At 35.4% G+C, this 20,860-nt stretch overlaps 1 protein-coding gene and 1 non-coding gene across 2 annotated transcripts; both read left to right on the top strand.

Annotated features, from left to right (window-relative positions):
- The first annotated feature begins 2,381 nt into the window (after positions 1–2,381).
- On the top strand, positions 2,382–4,088 carry LOC136412395 (putative DNA recombinase). Its single transcript, XM_066395454.1, has 2 exons — positions 2,382–2,583; positions 2,740–4,088. The coding sequence occupies exons 1-2, from the start codon at positions 2,382–2,384 to the stop codon at positions 4,086–4,088; spliced, it is 1,551 nt and encodes a 516-aa protein (XP_066251551.1).
- Positions 4,089–8,882: 4,794 nt separating this feature from the next.
- On the top strand, positions 8,883–8,955 carry TRNAW-CCA (transfer RNA tryptophan (anticodon CCA)). Its single transcript has one exon. It is a non-coding gene; the product is annotated as a tRNA-Trp (tRNA).
- Positions 8,956–20,860: the final 11,905 nt, after the last annotated feature.

Here is a 20,860-nt window from a genome sequence, read left to right as displayed (position 1 = left end):
CATGTTTTTCAGGTGGTAACTCTTTCTCACAGTCATGTAAAAATTGCCTAAATAATATTCGAAAAATATTAAGACACGATACAGCTCTTTTATTTATAACTTCAATACTATTAACATATACCATACCTTTAACTACCTGTAACTCCAGAAGCTTTGTTGGTATAATTGGTTCAACACGTTTAAGCGAAATATACGAAGCTGGTAAAACTTGCAAAGAAGTATTTTCTACTACCTCTGGTACTCCTCTTTTAGCTGCTTCTTGAAATATCTCAGTTAAAGTCTTAAGCTGACAAAACAGTTCTACCATTCGTACCACATATAGGTTTAATAATAGATTCGGTATATCTTTTTTTAGAATAATGAGAACTGTCGGATGGACTCTAAGTTTATCTATAGTTAGAAATATTGCATCAGTACAAAAATCAAGGATTATTAGATTTACAATATGACCTTGATTACAAATATAATAAACTCCTTTTTCCACTTTTCCCCACATAAGTCTTGAATCATTCAACTTAGTTTCAAACCAGTCTATGATCTTTTCTGTATTTAAGTATATGGATAAGAGATGAAATCTCTGTTTTTGATAAGTGTTAGGTAAAATATGACGAGAACAGTTTTCACAAATAGCATCATCACATGCTTCATCAAAGTCTGAATCAATAAAAATCTCATTACTACAACTTGGATCAACTACATTTGGCCAATCAAGATAATCTTCCTCACGAGAGCAAACAATATAGTACCTTTCTTGCATTTTTATCAATCCAAGATCGAATAAGTATCTTGCTGCTTTAATGTGATTTTGACTTGGATTAACCCAAGAACCATTTGAACTTAAAAGATCAGCAATTTGCTCGTGAAAGAATTTTAAGGCCATAGGATTGTTCCATATGTTTCTTTAGCTCCTCTCTTTCTTTTTTATTGAGCGGATGCTCTGAATAATAAATTTCCCCACTTATTTTGAAAGAAAATGTTACCTTTTTGTTTTGGAACATTACTTTAGCTGATTGAATAGATTGTAGTATGTTGCCAATAGCTGGCTTTAAAATATGTAACTCTGGTGCAATAGGATCATATGGCTTTACACTCAAAGTAAGATATGTATTACTATTTTTAAAATAATATGACTTAAAATTTAACTCAAATATACAAATATTAGAATCAGAACCCTCTATACATGCTTGAAGAAATTTGTGCACTTGTAGTGGAAAGTTCTTATCTTGTACATTTACAAAAGTACATTCGCAGTCAAAATACCCACTTACAATGCTATTTGCTATTTCCACAGCTTTATTAGTATTTTTAGCACAGAGATTAACCTGTGTACCATCGAGGGAAAAATCTAAAATCATCCACTCAGGTTTATGACCATGAACAACTTTGTTTGAATTAAGCAGTAAATCCATGTCACTTCCTCGACGTACAAACATATATATTCGATCTTGATGATGGAAAAAACCCTGCAACTGATCATCATCCTTAAGTATCTGCTCTACGGCTTCTTGTGACATAAATTCCTTAAATGAAGTATTTATTTGTCTTGGTGATTTCTGTAGAGCAAATGATACGAAACCTTTCTTTTGTACTTTATCAAAGTGATAGACAGATTTTAGAAGTTCACAATTTATGTGAAACAGTAAAAATAACAAGGATCTTTTATCATACTTAGTATTATTTTTTATCAGGTATGATCTCATTAACTCTTGAGTAAGGGCAAATCTTGCTACTTCACTAACTGTAGCCTCAAGTTTTGTACGATCAAAGTGGCTAATGAGATAATAGTTAAAAAGAGAGTCAGAGTAACTGGCAAGTATCTTACGTTTTTGTTGAGTGGATCTATCATCGTAGTTTCCATCTTGAAAAAGCTGCCCATTTAAATGATTTTTAAAGCAATGCTGAAAAATGATGCTCAGTTGTTTACCAGAAAGGGAATCAAGCCATAGTTTACGTGATTCTAAATTTTGAAAGCGATCTAGTAAAAGATTAACGGGAACTTCTAAATCACTCTCCCAGAATTCGTAACTTGGATGAACATTCATGACACTTTAAATAAGCTATACTATACATAATATGATAATTTAAGCAAAGATTTTTTGGACATAATTTTTTCAAATCTTGTATATTTATTAGGGAGAATTTCTTGTTTGCGCGAACTAGACAGCTTTTTTAAATAAGGTGTTTAGTTTAAAATGGTAAACGTTTTCTTTTAGCTATGGCAATAGAAGTCTCCTAGAAAATTTATAGGAAGAAAAACATGCAAAAGGGAGAGTTGGCTATTTATTGGGGTTATAAGCCTAATCGGTTGACAGATACATATTTGGCAGATGCTTATGAACAATTATTGAAATGTAAAACAAAGGAGGTAGAAGAAAATGACAATGGTAAGCTTGTATGCAAGAGTTTCATCAAGACAACAGGCACAGGAGAATACGATAGAGAGTCAGATTGCAGAACTGGAGCGCCGCATTAGTAGTGATGGACATGAGTTATTAGATGAGCACAGGTTTGTTGATAATGGCTACAGTGGATCAAACTTAGAACGTCCTGGCTTAGAGAGTTTACGTGATAGAGTGGCAGAAGGTAAGATTGATAAGATATATATTCATTCACCTGATCGGTTATCACGTAAATCTGCATACCAAGCGCTCTTACTCGAAGAATTTAGAAAAGCAGGATCAGAGGTTATTTTCTTAAATCATAAATTTGAGGATAACCCAGAATCTAATATGTTTTTAGGAATTCAAGGATTAGTAGCAGAGTATGAACGTGCAAAGATTATGGAACGTAATCGCAGAGGAAAACTTCATGCAGCTAAAACTGGCCGTATAAGTGTAATGAGTAATGCACCTTATGGTTATCGCTACATAGCAAAACATGTAGGTGAAGGAAGTGCTCAGTTTGAGATTAACCAAGAAGAAGCAGATGTAGTGCACAAAATATTTAATTGGGTTGGTCAAGAAAGAATAAGCATCAATGAAGTTATACGTAGACTTAGCGAGATACCGGTAATAACACAAACAGGAAAAGAACGTTGGAAAAGAAGTACTATCTGGAAAATGTTAAGAAATCCTGCTTATATAGGACAAGCAGCTTATGGTAAAACTAAGGCATGCTCGAAGCCACAAGTAAGGAAATCAAAAAAAGGAACTTGTGGCAAGCTTAAAAGTGGTCGCTTTAATAGTGATAAAGAGAACTGGACTTATATTCCAGTGCCAAAAATAATCAATGAGAATTTATTTGATTCAGTGCAAGTACAATTAACTGAAAATAGACAAAGAGCAAGAGTACGGGAAAGAAAAGAAACGTTTTTGTTGCGGAGTTTAACAGTATGTCAGCGCTGCCAATATACTTATTGTGGTGCATATAGTAGAAATCAATGTTATTCTTACTACCGTTGTTCTGGCTCCAGGTTTAATGGCAACAGAGTATGTGACAATAAATCAATACGTACTGATGTACTCGATACAGTTATATGGGAAGAAGTTAAGAGTATATTAAAAGAGCCAGATAGGATTGCAAATGAATATCAACGTAGATTGTCAGAGAACAAAAAACCTCTACATAATCAAACACGTGAAAAGCAAGAAAATAAGTTAAGATTAAGTATCAAAAAATTTATTGATAGCTATGCCAAAGGGTTTATAAGCCAAGAAGAATTTGAGCCAAGAATTACAACAATGAAACAACATTTGAAAGAAATTGAAGAAGAGAAAGAAAGAACACTCGATCAAAAGAAGTTACAACAAGAATTGAGCCTTGTTACAGATAGCTTGAAAAACTTTTCCTCAAGTGTTGAGTCAAAGCTTGATCAAGTGGATTGGCAGACTAAGCAAAATATTATTAGAATGTTAATTCATCAAATTGAAATCAACCACAATCACTTATACATAGTATTTCGCATAAAAAGTCTTGCAAATTTTGATCAAAATAGGCATAATAGAATTATGCTATGTTGTACTAGTTGTACAGACACTGGGATCCAGAAAAGTTTGCTTGTAAGCAAGCAAACTAGCACAGAAAGTGGTTACAACATTTTCGATGAGATTATATGGAAAACTGGATTCCAGTGTCAAGCACTGGAATGACACCTTCCTGCCCAGTTCATGTTGCCATAAATATTAAGAAATTTACCAAATGAAAAAAAAGGCAAAAGAAGCCCTAGTCATTGTCTATTTTCAGTATTGGCGTTTTTTAAGTCTAAAACACTGCAATTTAGCTGCTTTTAAATGCAACTCACCTTAGTTTAAATGTTTAAGAAATTTACTAAGCAGAAAAAAAGGCAAAAGATATCCCGTATTAGCTAGTTGTCACTCTCTAATCCTGCAAATTGGCGCACTATACTGTCTTAAACGCTTTATAAGCGTGTTTCAGCTTATATAGGTAAAAACCCAGAAATGTTGTGAAGAAGTAAAGTGTGCATAGTGCAAAAAATTAAAAATAAGACGCCAATTACGTAATACTGTTGTCATTTAATCTGCACAGATTGAAGATAAATGAATACCTTCAGTACCATGATAATGGGGCTGGCGAAGGGTGTCAAGTAAGTTTTTTCGTTTCTACTGAATGACAGTTGTGGCTTGGGAGGTAGTGCAAGAAGTCTACTGATGGCTTTCAAGGCAGTTGAGCTTAATTATTAGAGTAGTAATGTTTATTTTTATATTGACTATTGAGGTTTATTATTTTATAACTAAAAACTTAGTTATTTTAATGAGCTTGAGTTTATAACATATGCCTACGATAAATCAATTAATACGTAAGGGTAGATTAGGATTGACCCATAAGAAAAAGGTACCAGCTTTGGGAGAAAACAACCCTCAAAGGAGAGGTATTTGCACTAAGGTGTATACTACAACTCCTAGAAAGCCTAACTCAGCACTCCGTAAAGTAGCCAGAGTAAAAATTAGTGGGTATTGTGAAGTGACGGCTTATATACCTGGTGAAGGTCATAATTTACAAGAACACTCTGTTGTTTTGATACGTGGTGGGCGGGTTAAAGATTTGCCAGGTGTGCGTTATCACATAATAAGAGGTGCCCTTGATCTGCGTGGTGTGCAAAATCGAAAGAAAGCTCGTTCAAAATATGGTGTAAAGAAATCTGGTTAAAGTTTATGGCTCGTCGGAATAAAGCAAAAAAAAGAGAAATAAGTCCTGATTCGCGTTACGGCAGTGTTTTGCTGATGCGTTTCATTAATACAATCATGAAATGTGGTAAAAAATCTACTGCAGAAAAGATTATCTATGACGCTTTGTCTTTAGCTAAAAAGAAAATAGGCGAAGGTGGGTTATCAATTTTTGAGACAGCAGTAGGAAATGTTACTCCTTCTATAGAAGTGCGTTCTCGACGCATTGGTGGTGCAACTTATCAAGTACCTGTTGAAGTTCGACAAGATAGGGCGGTTTCTTTAGCGTTAAGGTGGATTGCTAAAGCAACTTCTGCTGCTCGAAAAAAGAGTGGAAAAACCACTGTTGATTGTTTGCAATCTGAAATACTGGATGCTTATAATAAACGCGGTGGTGCGTTTAAGATGTGCGAAGAAAAATATAAAATGGCTGAAGCTAATAAGGCATTTTCTCATCTTCGTTTTTAATGTTAGCTAATTAATTGTGATATGGAAATTGGAATATCTAAATACAGAAATATAGGGATAATGGCTCACATAGATGCTGGTAAGACTACCACAACAGAGCGTATTTTATTTTATACTGGTAAGCAAAATAGAATTGGTGAAGTGCACGATGGTGCAGCTTCTATGGATTGGATGGAGCAGGAAAAAGAGCGTGGTATTACAATCACATCTGCTGCAACAACATGTTTTTGGAATGATCATAGGGTCAATATAATAGACACTCCTGGTCACGTTGATTTCACTATTGAAGTTGAGAGATCTTTAAGGGTTTTGGATGGTGCAGTTGCTGTATTTGATGGAGTTGCTGGAGTTGAACCTCAATCTGAGACAGTGTGGCGTCAAGCTGATAAATATAGCGTTCCTCGTATCTGCTTTGTTAATAAGATGGATAGAATAGGGGCAAATTTTTATCGATGTGTTGATATGATAAAGACGAAGCTTGGTGCAGCACCTTTAGTTATTCATTTACCAATAGGGAGTGAGAAAGATTTCAAAGGTATAATTGACCTTATTTCTATGAAAGCCATTATATGGCAAGAAGAAACGTTGGGCGCTAAATTTTCTTATGAAGATATTCCTTCTGATTTGCTTGATAAGGCTCAAGAATATCGAAATCTTTTATTAGATGCTGCAGCTGAGATGGATGATGAAGCGATGAATACTTACTTTGAGTCTAATGATCTGCCAGTGGATTTACTGAAAAAATGCGTGAGAAATGGGACCATTAAAGGAAAATTTGTTCCTGTGTTATGTGGATCAGCTTTTAAAAATAAAGGCGTACAACCACTTTTAGATGGTGTGGTTGACTTTTTACCTTCTCCTATTGATGTTGATGTAATTGTTGGAATTGATCCTAAAGATTCAGAAAAGAAAGAGGTCAAACCTTCAGAAAAAGAGAAATTTGTTGCTCTTGCATTTAAAGTGATGACGGATAAATTTGTAGGCAGCTTGACGTTTATCCGTATTTATTCTGGTAAATTAAAGTCTAAATCTACCGTTTCAAATGCGTTAAAAAACGAAACTGAAGGGATTGGCAGAATGTTACTTATGCATGCAAATAACCGAGAAGATATAACTGAGGCTAGGGCTGGAGATATAGTTGCTTTAGTTGGGCTAAAGAAAACAACCACCGGAGATACCTTATGTTCTGTTGATTTTCCTATATTATTGGAGCGTATGGAATTTCCTGAGCCTGTTATTGAAATTGCTGTGGAACCTAAAACCACTTCAGATCAGGAAAAATTAGGTATTGCTCTAAATAGGTTGGTTGCAGAAGATCCTTCTTTGAGAATGTCAGTAAATGCGGAAAGTGGCCAGACTATATTGAAAGGCATGGGTGAGCTCCATCTTGAGATTATTGTTGATAGAATGAAGCGCGAATTTAACGTTGAGGCTAACGTCGGTGCTCCTCAGGTTGCATATCGTGAAACTATCACTAAATCTGTTGAAATTGATTACACTCATAAAAAACAATCTGGTGGAGCTGGTCAGTTTGCTAAGGTTAAAATAAAATTTGAACCTCTTGAGCCTGGTTCTGGGTTTCAATTTGAAAGTAAAATTGTAGGTGGTGCTATTCCAAAAGAGTATATTCCTGGGGTAGAAAATGGCTTGGAGTTGATAAAAGAAGGTGGTATAATCTCGGGATTTCCGTTGATTGATTTTAAGGCTACCCTTCTTGATGGTGCTTTTCATGAGGTTGATTCTAGTCCTTTAGCTTTTGAACTTGCTGCTAAAGGTGCTTTTAAAGAGATGGCAAATAAAGCTGGTCCAAAAATGCTGGAGCCTATAATGAAAGTTGAAATCATTACTCCTGAAGAATATATGGGTGATGTTATGGGTGATATAAATAGTAGAAGAGGAAATGTTGCTGATATGCTCGATTTAGGTAATAATAGTAAAATAATTACTGCTTCGGTACCTCTTGCAAATATGTTTGGTTATATCAACGTTTTGCGTTCTATGTCTCAGGGAAGGGCGCAGTATAGTATGCATTTTTCTTGTTATGAGCAAGTGCCACAATATGTGGTTGATGAGTTAAAGTTAGAGTATAATTAAGGGTAATAATTATGACAGCAGTAGTGGAAGCATTTGGAAAGCCGCATGTAAATGTGGGAACAATAGGACATGTGGATCATGGGAAGACGACGTTAACAGCGGCGATAACGAAGCATTATGGAAATTTTGTAGCGTACGATCAGATAGATAAAGCGCCAGAAGAAAGGAAGAGGGGGATAACGATAGCAACAGCGCATGTTGAGTATCAGACGGAAAAAAGGCATTATGCACACGTTGATTGTCCTGGACATGCTGACTATGTAAAGAACATGATAGTAGGTGCAGCACAGATGGATGCGGCGATATTGGTAGTGTCAGGGGTTGATGGGCCAATGCCACAAACGAGAGAGCATATATTGCTGGCGAAGCAGGTGGGTGTTGGATATATCGTGGTGTATATAAATAAAGCTGATGTTGCTGATGCTGATATGATAGATTTAGTAGAAATGGAAGTGAGGGAATTACTGAGTAAATACAGATTTCCAGGGGATGAAGTGCCTGTGGTGGTTGGTTCAGCACTCAAGGCGCTGGAGGATGACAGCAGCGAATATGGAAAGAAATCAATAGACAAATTGATGGAAAAGTTAGATGAATATGTAGCGGTTCCACCAAGGCCTGTGGATTTACCATTTTTATTGCCAATCGAAGATGTGTTTTCGATATCGGGGCGAGGAACGGTGGTAACAGGAAGGATAGAGAAGGGAGAGATAAAGACGGGAGAAGAGATAGAGATAATAGGTCTGAAGGGAACGCAAAAGACGATATGCACAGGTGTAGAAATGTTTAAGAAGTTGCTGGATAAGGGAAGTGCAGGACTCAATGTAGGAATATTGTTAAGAGGAACAAAAAGAGAAGAAGTGGAGAGAGGGCAAGTATTAGCGAAACCGGGGACGATAACACCGCATAGAAAGTTTAAGGCGGAGGTTTATATATTAAAGAAAGAGGAAGGAGGAAGGCATACACCATTTTTTGCGAATTACCAGCCACAGTTTTATTTAAGGACAACGGATGTAACTGGGAGCATAAAATTGCTAGATGGGAAGGAGATGGTAATGCCAGGAGATAATGTGAGTGTAGAAGTAGAATTGCAAGTACCGATAGCAATGGATAAGGGATTGCGTTTTGCGATAAGAGAAGGCGGTAGAACTGTTGGTTCTGGTGTTGTTTCTGAAATTTTGGAGTGAGAGTTTGAGTTATAGGAGTGTAGCTCAATTGGTAGAGCGCTGGTCTCCAAAACCAGAGGTTGTAGGTTCAATTCCTATCGCTCCTGCATTAATGTTGTGGTGGAAATGTTAAAAAGTTTGTGTGCTTTTTTCTGTGATATAAAGCAAGAAATACGAAGAATTGCTTGGGTAAAGAAACAGGAGATGTTGTCATCTCTATTTGTTGTAATGATTGTTATATTATGCTTTTCGATTTTCTTCTGTTTTGTGGATTTTATGTCTCTTTACGTAATTAAGGCTTTATTTGGAATTATTTATGGAATGTGAATATAAATGGTATATCATTAAAGTTGATTATGGATATGAGCAAGGTATACGCGAATTGGTAAGTAATGCTGTTTATTTTAAGGAAGTGTTTATTCCTTATCAAACGGTATGTAATTCAAAGTCTGATATAAAAGAATTATGTGAAGTGTATGTATATATGCATCTGTGTGATGAAAGCAAAAATATTTTGAATCAAACGCCTGGATTCTGCAGTGGCGAATCTGGTAATTTTGAGATGATTTTAGATGATGAGATAAGTTTAAAGTGTAAAGAATTTAATAGGTATAAATGGTATATCTTGAGAGTTGCTTCTAATTGTGAAGAGAAAGTGCGCCAACATATATTGGAAAATTCTATGAGATTGGGTGTTAATGATTACTTTAAGGAAGTTTTTATTCCATATGAAGAGCTAAGTGAAGTAGAGTTGAAATCTAAGAAAATTGCTACACGAAGGAAATGCTTTCCTGGTTATGTCTTTTTATACGTGAATTTATGCGATGAAGTATTGAATTTTATCAATAATATACCAAAATCTCTTAAGGTTTATGGATTTTTGAAAAACGGTAATATTCCAAAGGTGATTTTGGATGATGAGATTCACTCAATGTGTAATGCACTTTATAATGCTCAAGAGACAAAGAAGTTAGGTTATGGTTATGAAAAAGGTGAAAAAGTGAAAATTAATGATGGTCTTTTTCAAAATTTTACTGGTAAGGTAAATATGGTAAACGATGAGAAAAAAATTATTAATGTGGAAGTATCGATTTTAGGTAAGCCGACAATAATAGAGCTTGATCTGGCTCAAGTAGAGAAAATAGAGGATTAATTATGAGTGTTATAATTGCTAAGATTAACTTACTTATGGAAGCTGGGAAAGCAGTTCCAGGACCGAAAATTGCTTCAGTACTTGGTCCACGTGGTATACCTGTTCCTAAGTTTTGTGAAGCTTTTAATAAAGTTACTAGTGCTGCTAACGCTAATTATAAAGTAGGCGATTCAGTAACAGTGCGAATTTCCATAAAGGATGATCGCTCTCATGATTTTACTGTCAGCGGTCCGCCTGTGGCTTATTTACTTAAGCAGGAGGCTAAATTAAGTAAAAGTTCTGGTAATTCTGGTAAAGAATTAGTGGCTAAATTACCTATGTCTGCTATAATTAAAGTAGCAAAGTGCAAGATGGTTGATATGAAAGTGGATAATGAAGATTCAGCAGTGAAAATGGTTGTAGGCACTGCAAAATCTATGGGTATAGAAGTTGTGGAAGGTTAGGTAAATGAATACATATAATGATAATCCTAAGCAGTGTTTGAAGAAGATTGTTGAGTCTGCTTCAGCAAAATTTAATGAATCAGTTGATATTGCGGTCAATTTAGGCGTAGATTCGCGTAAATCTGAAGAGCAGGTGCGTGGTACAGTAGTTTTGCCTAAAGGTATCGGGAAGAATATTAAAGTAGCTGTTTTCGCTCAAGATAAACATTTATTAGAAGCTGAAAAAGCTGGTGCTGATATTGCAGGAGGAGAGGATTTAGTTGAAGAAATAAAAAAAGGTAGAAAGTTAGATGTTGATTGGTGCATTACTACTCCTGATTTTATGGCAAAAATCACTCCTATTGCAAAAGTATTGGGTGCTAAAGGGCTGATGCCTAACCCTAAATTTGGCACTGTGACTTCTAACATTGCAGAAGCTATTAAAACCATTAAGTCTGGTCAGGTAAAATTTAGAACAGATAAAAATGGTGTTATTCATGGTAAATTAGGAAATATTAAATTTGATATTGATGACTTGCTAGAAAATTTAAAAGCCTTTCTTAAAGTAATTAAAGATAATAAACCTATTTCTGCGAAAGGAATTTACTTTAAGGGTGTTTTTTTAAATTCAACTATGGGTAAAGCTTATAAGATAGGCAAAGTGGAAGATATAATTTAAGGGAGTGATACCGTGAAGCGTAAAGATAAGGATGAATTTATACAGAGCACAATAAACGTATTTGTAAATAATGATTTCTTGATATTAGTAAATTTTAAATCTATAAATGCTAATGATTCATTAACTCTGAGGAATAGTCTGAAGTCTATAGCAGGTGGGGTATTAGTAGTTAAAAACACTCTAGCGCGCTTGGCTTTGGAAAGGACTGGTAAATTCTCTTATTTATCAGGCAAATTTTCCGGTCCTGTTGCTATTATATACTCTAGTGGCATAGTAGAAGCTGCAAAATTAATAGTTGATTTTACTAATGCTAACAAAGAAAAAATGTCTGTGATTTGCGCAGCTCATTTAAATGAATTGTTAACAGTGGAAGATGTTAATAAACTGGCTAAGTTGCCTTCTCTGGATGAATTGCGTGTTAAAATTATGCGTTTAATATCTTATGATATTCCTGCTCGGTTAGCGTTGTCTATTAATTCATCTTCTATGAGGCTTATGAGAGTTTTGGATTATTATAGTTCTAAAAAATAAATTTGTTGTTAAGTAAGGTGGTAATTATGAGTAATGTAACAAGTGATTTGGTTGATAAAATATTATCTTTAAACCTATTAGAGGCTTCTGAACTTGTAAAAGTTTTAGAAGAGAAAATAGGGTTGCCTGCTGGTTCTTTTCTTGGTGGAGCTGTTGGTGCTGGGGCGCCTATTGGTGATAATGCTGTTGCTCCTGCTGCTCAAGAAAAAGCTGAGTATAAAGTTGTGATTAAAGAAATTGATGCGAGTAAAAAAATAGGAGTTATTAAAGCTGTGAGAGAGGTTAATTCTACATTGGGTTTAAAAGAAGCAAAAGAGTTGGTTGAATCTTTACCTAAAGATTTGACTGCTAATGTTTCTAAAGACGAAGCAGAAAAAATCAAGCAAAAACTTATTGAAGCAGGAGCAACTAAAGTGGAGCTTGAATAATATTTAATGTATTAATTTTATATTGATATAGCTCTTTTAATTAGTTTGGGGTATTTTAATGGTTGATTCTTCTTATATGTACGCTTCTGGTGCTTTTGTTCCTAGAGTTTCTTATTCTAGGTCGATTGATTTAAAAGATTCTTTATTGGATTTGGTTAAGGTTCAAAAAGAATCATATGATTCTTTTACTCCTAAGAATAAGGGTAATGAAAGACTTGAAGTTATCTTTCATACAATCTTTCCAATAAATGATCCTTTGCGTAGGGCTACTATTGAGTTTATAAGTTGTAGGGTAGATGATCCTAAGTATGATGAATCTGAGTGTATAAAGCGTGGTGTAACTTTTTCTGCTCAGGTTATTGCTTCTATACGTCTTGTTGTTATGCAGGATGGTATTTCTCTTGATGAATATAAATCGATTAAAGAGAGTGGAGATCATTCTAAACTTGCAACCGTTGTAAAATCTATAGAAGAGCAGAAAGTCCACTTTTGTGGGTTGCCTATGATGACTGATAAGGGCACTTTCATCATTAATGGTGTGGAAAAAGTTATCGTCTCACAAATGCATAGGTCTCCTGGTGTATTTTTTGATAGCGATAAGGGAAAAACTTACAATTCTGGTAAATTGATCTATTCTGCTAGAATTATTCCTTATAGGGGTTCTTGGCTTGATATTGAATTTGATGTTAAAGACCATTTGTATTTTCGTGTTGATAGAAAAAGAAAATTGCCAATTTCAGTTTTATTAAAGGCGTTGGGTCTATCAAATAATGATATACTCGATAGATTTTATGAGAAAATAAAGTATGTAAAACATAAAGATGGTTGGAAAGTGCCTTTTGTTCCTGATAAATTTAAAGGAGTGAGGCTGCCTTTCGACTTAATGGATATTGAAGGTAATGTGCTGCTTAAAGCTAACGTTCGTATTACCTCAAGACTAGCTAAAAAGCTATATGATAATGAATTGAAAGAGTATCTGGTTCCTTTTAATTCTATGTGTGGTTTATTCCTCGCAGAAGATTTAATGGATAGTGCTAGCTCTACGAAAATTTTATCTGCTGGTGAATCTATAAAGCTGGAAGACATAAAGAAGCTTGAGTTATTATCTGTAGATGAAATATCAGTGTTGAACATAGATAATTTGTTTGTTGGACCTTATATATTAAATACGCTTTTCTTAGATGAAAACATGTCTTATCAGGATGCACTATATGAAATATATAGAGTTTTGCGTCCTGGTGAAGTTCCTGTTTTAGAGATAGTAGAAGAGTTTTTCCGTAATCTTTTCTTCAGTCCGGAATATTATGATTTGTCTAACATTGGTAGGTTGAAGCTTAACTCTTACCTTGGATTAAATTATGATGAGGATTTAACTGTTTTAACGCATGAAGATATTATAGAAATTGTGAAAAAAATAGTATTGTTACGTGACGGTCAAGGATCTGTAGATGATATTGATCATTTAGGAAACAGAAGAGTAAGATCAGTTGGAGAGTTTATAGAAAATCAATTTAGAACTGGGTTGTTGAAATTGGAACGCGCAATAGTTGATTCTATGTCCACTTCTAGTTTAGATAAAGTTTCTCCATCTGATTTTATTAATCCAAAAGTGTTAACTAATGTCTTAAGAGATTTCTTCAATTCTTCTCAATTATCTCAATTTATGGATCAGACTAATCCGTTATCTGAAATAACACATAAAAGAAGGTTATCCGCGTTAGGTCCTGGTGGTTTAACAAGAGAACGGGCAGGATTTGAGGTGCGTGATGTTCATCCAACTCATTATGGAAGAATTTGCCCTATTGAGACTCCTGAAGGGCAAAATATAGGGTTAATCAACAGCTTAGCTATATACGCGCGTATTAATAAATATGGTTTCATTGAAAGTCCTTATAGAAAAGTAGTCAATAGGGTTGTTACTGATCAAATTGAGTATCTTTCTGCTATAGACGAAGGCTCACATCATATAGCTGACACTAGCGTAAAGCTTGATGAAAATAATTGCTTTGTTGATGATATGCTATACTGTAGATATGCTGGTAGCTTCGTCATGGTAAGTAGCGACCAAGTTAGTTACATTGACGTATCTCCTAAGCAGGTAATATCAGTTGCAGCTTCCTTGATTCCATTTTTAGAAAATGATGATGCTAATAGAGCATTAATGGGCTCAAATATGCAACGTCAGGCCGTACCTTTATTGAAGCCTACCGCTCCTCTGGTTGCTACTGGTATGGAGTCTTTTGTAGCTTCTGGCTCTGGTGCTGTAGTTTTAGCAAAACGCGATGGCATAGTTGATAGTTCTGATAGTAACTCTATAGTTATACGTGCTTTTGATAAAGAAAGGGTTAACTACTTGGACGTAGATATTTATCATCTAAGGAAATTTCAGCGTTCTAACCATAATACTTGTATTAATCAAAGACCGCTAGTGTGCGTAGGTGATTATGTTAAAAAGGGTGATGTAATAGCTGATGGTCCTGCAATTAACAGTGGTGAGTTGGCGCTTGGTAAAAATTTGCTAGTCGCTTTTATGTCTTGGCAAGGTTATAATTTTGAAGACTCTATTATTATTTCTAGTGAAGTTGTTAAAAAAGATCTCTTTACTTCTATTCATATAGAAGAATTTGACTGTGTTGTACATGATACCCCTTTAGGATCAGAAAAAATAACTCGTGCTATACCTGGTGTTAATGAAGAAAATCTATATCACTTGGATGATAGTGGTATAGTGAAAATTGGTACAAGAGTTGGTCCAGGCTATATTCTGGTAGGTAAAGTTACACCTAAACCTTCTCTTTCATTGCCTCCTGAAACGAAGTTATTAATGACAATTTTTGGTGAAAAGTCATTCGATTGTGCGGATTCCTCTTTATATACATCTCCAGATGTTGAAGGGACAGTAATTGATGTACAAGTCTTTACACGCAGGGGGGTTGAAGAAAATGAAAGGGCATTACTCATCAAACAAAAAGAGATAAATGACTTTGAGGAAGAGCGAGATTATATAATCAATGTTACTAGTGAATATTTCTATGATGAACTAAAGAAACTTCTTATTAATTCTGGTTCTCAAGATCGAGAAAAATTTGACTCTATTGAACGTGAGCAATGGTGGGGTATAGGATTAAAAAACCAATCCATTTCTGAGCAAGTTAAGAGCTTAAAAAAAGATTTTGATGAAAAAGTATCACATGCAATAGCACAGTTTAAGCGAAAAGTAGAAAAATTACATGAAGGTTATGACTTGCCTCAAGGTGTGTCGATGTCAGTAAAAGTTTTCATTGCTGTGAAACATAGTCTGCAACCAGGGGATAAAATGGCTGGTAGACATGGAAATAAAGGTGTGATTTCTCGAGTTGTGCCAGTGGAAGATATGCCTTATTTGGAAGATGGTACTCCTGTTGATATTATTCTTAACCCTCTTGGTGTTCCTTCACGAATGAATGTAGGGCAAATACTGGAAACGCATGTAGGTTGGGCTTGTAGAAAATTAGGGGAAAAGGTAAGTAATATTCTCGATGAGATCAATAAGATCAAAAGTGCTTTTTGCAAGGGAATTAGGTCCCTTAACGATGATAATTTTACACAATTTGCAGTAGCATACCTTGATAATAAAAAAATTGAAAATATTGATGATGATGAAATAACGGCTTCTGTTTTAAATACACCTAATAAGAATGCACTAAATGACGAGTTGAATGAGTTAGTAGAGAACTATTTGAACTCTTGTAAAAGTTCATACAGCAATTTACGTAACTTCCTGATTGAGGTTTATAGCTATGGCAGTAACGTATCTATCTGTAATGATATTCGTAATATTAGTGATAATAATCTCATTGAATTTGCACGCAAATTACGTGATGGCGTTCCTGTTGCTGCACCTGTATTTGAGGGTCCAAAAGATGAACAAATAGCAAAATTATTTGAACTTGCTGGTTTAGATAACTCTGGACAAGCTGTATTATATGACGGTTGCAGTGGTGAAAAATTCGACCGCAAGGTTACAGTTGGTTACATGTACATACTTAAGTTGCACCACTTGGTTGATGGTAAAATTCATGCGCGTTCAGTAGGGCCTTATAGTTTGGTTACTCAACAACCTCTTGGAGGAAAATCTCATTTTGGTGGTCAGCGTTTTGGTGAAATGGAATGTTGGGCATTACAAGCCTATGGTGCTGCTTATACTTTGCAGGAAATGTTAACTGTGAAGTCTGATGATATTAATGGTAGAGTTAAGATTTATGAATCGATAATAAAAGGTGACAGTAATTTTGAATGTGGAATTCCTGAATCCTTTAATGTGATGATAAAAGAACTACGTTCTTTATGTTTAAATGTAGATTTAAAGCAAAATGATGTAGTGATTGAAGATATATCTCACACTAACATTGCACAACCTTTTAATGAGGTTAGCATATCGATTGCTAGCCCTGAAAGTATTAAGCGTATATCTTGTGGTGAGATAGAAGATGTTTCAACTGCAAATTATCGTACGTTCAAAGTTGAGAAAGGTGGATTATTTTGTCCTAAGGTTTTTGGCCCTGTCAATGACGATGAATGTTTATGTGGAAAATACAAAAAAAGAAGACACAGAGGTCGCATATGCGAAAAATGCGGAGTAGAAGTTACATCTTCTAAAGTAAGAAGAGAAAGGATGGGTCATATAGAGCTTGCATCTCCTGTTGCTCATATATGGTTTTTGAAATCGCTTCCTTCAAGAATTGGAGCATTATTGGATATGTCTCTCAGAGATATTGAGAATATTTTATATAGCGATAATTATATCGTAATAGATCCTCTTGTTTCGCCTTTTGAAAAAGGTGAGATTATTAGTGAAAAAGCTTATAATGAAGCTAAAGATAGCTATGGGATCGATAGTTTTGTAGCTATGCAAGGTGTTGAAGCTATAAGAGAGTTGCTAACGCGCCTTGATTTACATGAAATTAGGAAGGATTTAAGACTAGAATTAGAATCTGTTGCTTCTGAGATAAGAAGAAAGAAAATTATAAAGAGATTGCGTATTGTTGAAAACTTCATTAAATCTGGAAATAGGCCTGAGTGGATGATACTTACAACTATACCTATTTTACCACCTGATTTGCGTCCTTTGGTATCGCTTGAGAGTGGTCGTCCTGCAGTTTCTGATCTGAATCATCATTATAGGACTATTATTAATAGAAATAACAGGTTGAGGAAATTGTTGAGCTTAAATCCTCCTGAGATTATGATTCGTAATGAAAAAAGGATGTTACAAGAAGCAGTTGATTCTCTTTTTGATAATAGTCGTCGTAATACTTTGGTAAATAAAGCTGGTGCTGTTGGATATAAAAAGTCCATTAGTGATATGTTAAAAGGAAAACAGGGTCGTTTTCGCCAGAACCTCTTAGGAAAAAGGGTAGACTACTCTGGACGTTCTGTAATAGTTGTTGGTCCAACTTTGAAACTAAATCAGTGTGGATTACCAAAAAGAATGGCTCTTGAACTATTCAAACCTTTTGTTTACTCAAAGCTTAAGATGTATGGTATGGCTCCAACTATTAAGTTTGCTAGTAAGTTGATAAGAGCAGAAAAACCAGAAGTTTGGGATATGCTTGAAGAGGTAATAAAAGAGCATCCTGTTTTGTTGAATAGAGCGCCTACGCTACATAGACTTGGTATTCAGGCTTTTGAGCCAATCCTTATTGAAGGCAAAGCAATACAGCTTCATCCGCTTGTCTGTACGGCGTTTAATGCTGATTTTGATGGTGATCAAATGGCAGTGCATGTGCCAATTTCATTGGAAGCTCAGCTTGAAGCTAGGGTGTTGATGATGTCCACTAATAACGTTTTAAGTCCTTCTAATGGCAGACCGATTATAGTTCCTAGTAAAGATATAGTGCTTGGTATATATTATCTGACTTTACAAGAACCTAAGGAAGATAATTTACCATCTTTTGGTGCTTTTTGTGAAGTTGAGCATTCCTTGAGTGATGGTACTTTACATATTCATTCTAGTATAAAGTATAGGATGGAGTATATTAATAGCAGCGGTGAAACTCACTATAAAACTGTTTGTACAACTCCTGGCCGTTTAATATTATGGCAAATTTTTCCTAAGCATGAGAATCTAGGCTTCGATCTAATAAATCAGATATTAACAGTCAAGGAAATAACTGGTATAGTTGATTTGGTATATCGTAACTGTGGTCAAAGTGCTACAGTGGCATTTTCTGATAAATTAATGGTACTTGGCTTTGAGTATGCCACATTTTCTGGTGTCTCTTTTGGTCGTTGTGATATGGTTATACCTGAAACTAAAGCTACACATGTTGATCACGCGAGGGGTGAAATTAAGAAATTCTCTATGCAATATCAAGATGGGCTAATAACTAGAAGTGAGAGGTATAACAAGGTTATAGATGAATGGTCTAAGTGTACGGATATGATAGCTAATGATATGTTAAAAGCAATATCTATATATGATGGAAATAGTAAGTACAACTCAGTGTATATGATGGTTAACTCTGGTGCAAGGGGTTCTACTTCACAGATGAAACAGCTAGCAGGAATGCGAGGGCTCATGACCAAACCTTCTGGTGAGATTATAGAAACACCTATAATTTCTAATTTCCGTGAAGGATTGAACGTATTTGAATACTTTAATTCTACTCACGGTGCGCGTAAAGGTTTAGCTGACACTGCACTTAAAACTGCAAACTCTGGATACTTAACTCGTCGTTTAGTTGATGTATCTCAAAATTGCATAGTTACAAAGCATGACTGTAAAACAAAAAATGGTCTTGTTGTGAGAGCTACAGTTGAAGGAAGTACTATAGTTGCATCTCTAGAGAGTGTTGTGCTGGGTAGAACAGCTGCAAATGATATATATAACCCAGTGACAAAAGAATTATTAGTAAAAGCAGGGGAATTAATTGATGAGGATAAAGTAAAGCAAATCAGCATTGCAGGTCTTGATGTTGTAAAAATTAGATCGCCTTTAACTTGTGAAATAAGTCCTGGTGTATGTTCTTTATGTTATGGAAGAGACCTTGCAACTGGTAAAATTGTTTCAATAGGTGAAGCAGTTGGTATTATAGCTGCTCAATCTGTTGGAGAGCCAGGTACTCAGTTAACGATGCGTACTTTTCATATAGGTGGAGTAATGACTAGAGGCGTTGAATCCTCGAATATTATAGCTTCTATTAATGCTAAAATAAAGTTAAACAATAGTAATATAATTATAGATAGAAACGGAAATAAAATTGTGATAAGCCGTTCCTGTGAAGTCGTGTTGATTGATAGCCTTGGTAGTGAGAAATTGAAGCACAGTGTACCTTACGGCGCTAAGCTTTATGTAGATGAGAGTGGGTCAGTAAAAATTGGCGATAAAGTTGCGGAATGGGATCCTTATACATTGCCTATTATCACGGAGAAGACTGGTACAGTGTCTTATCAGGACTTAAAAGATGGAATTTCGATCACTGAAGTGATGGATGAATCTACAGGAATATCAAGCAAAGTAGTAAAAGACTGGAAATTGCATTCTGGTGGAGCTAATTTACGTCCTCGTATTGTGCTGCTTGACGATAATGGTAAAGTAATGACACTCGCAAGTGGCGTTGAAGCATGTTATTTTATACCAATCGGTGCAGTGCTCAATGTACAAGATGGCCAGAAGGTTCATGCAGGTGATGTTATTACAAGAACACCAAGAGAGTCAGTTAAAACTCGTGATATTACTGGTGGTTTACCGAGAGTTATAGAGTTATTTGAAGCACGTCGTCCTAAAGAGCATGCTATTGTTAGTGAGATAGATGGCTATGTAGCGTTTTCTGAAAAAGACCGTAGAGGAAAACGCAGTATATTAATTAAACCTGTAGATGAACAAATTTCTCCAGTTGAATATTTGGTATCAAGAAGTAAGCATGTAATAGTCAATGAAGGTGATTTTGTACGTAAAGGTGATCTATTGATGGATGGTGACCCTGATCTCCATGATATTTTACGTGTACTTGGGTTAGAAGCTTTAGCGCACTATATGATTTCTGAAATACAGCAAGTTTATAGATTGCAGGGTGTTCGTATAGACAATAAGCATTTAGAGGTGATCTTAAAACAAATGCTACAAAAAGTGGAAATTACTGATCCTGGTGATACTATGTACTTGGTTGGCGAAAGCATTGACAAGCTGGAAGTTGATAGGGAAAATGATGCTATGAGTAACTCTGGCAAACGGCCTACTCATTATCTTCCTATTCTGCAGGGGATTACTAGGGCAAGTCTTGAAACTAGCTCCTTTATTTCTGCTGCCTCTTTCCAAGAGACAACAAAAGTACTTACAGAAGCAGCATTCTGCGGGAAGAGTGATCCTTTAAGTGGATTAAAAGAAAATGTTATAGTAGGAAGATTAATTCCTGCTGGTACAGGTTTGATTATGAATAAGATCAGAGCACTTTCACTTTGTGATAATGTGGATAAATATGAAAAATATTTTGATATTGAAACTTATGACGAGGAATGGTTGATGGATAATGGTTGTCATTTACACTCTGGTGAGGAAGAGAGCGTAGTGGCATACGATCAGTCGAATTGAGTACAGCTAGTGTGTCTCTTGACCAAAAAAGCCAATAATATTTTCTTTCACTTCTGTGCTATCTGTCATGTTATTTACTCTCACACGAAATTCAGATGAGCCTTGAAGCCCGCTACTGTACCAACCTATGTGTTTGCGGGCCATCTTTATTCCTGTGTCATTTCCATAGTACTCAAGAATATTGTCGTAATGCTCGAGTATGATGCTTAATCTCTCTGAAGCTGTTG

The sequence above is a fragment of the Euwallacea similis genome, chromosome 12 (genome assembly GCF_039881205.1).
Source record: "Euwallacea similis isolate ESF13 chromosome 12, ESF131.1, whole genome shotgun sequence".
In the NCBI taxonomy this organism is placed as follows: Eukaryota; Metazoa; Arthropoda; class Insecta; order Coleoptera; family Curculionidae; genus Euwallacea; species Euwallacea similis.
Note: the sequence above shows the minus strand (reverse complement) of the source record. Positions and strands in the feature narration are given on the sequence as shown.

Bases quoted from the DNA above. Each gene is read 5' to 3' on its own strand.
- LOC136412395 (XM_066395454.1), top strand. From the start codon at position 2,382: ATGGTAAGCTTGTATGCAAGAGTTTCATCAAGACAACAGGCACAGGAG. The intron at 2,584-2,739 runs GTAAGATTGATA...ATATGTTTTTAG, and splicing joins ACGTGATAGAGTGGCAGAAG to GAATTCAAGGATTAGTAGCA.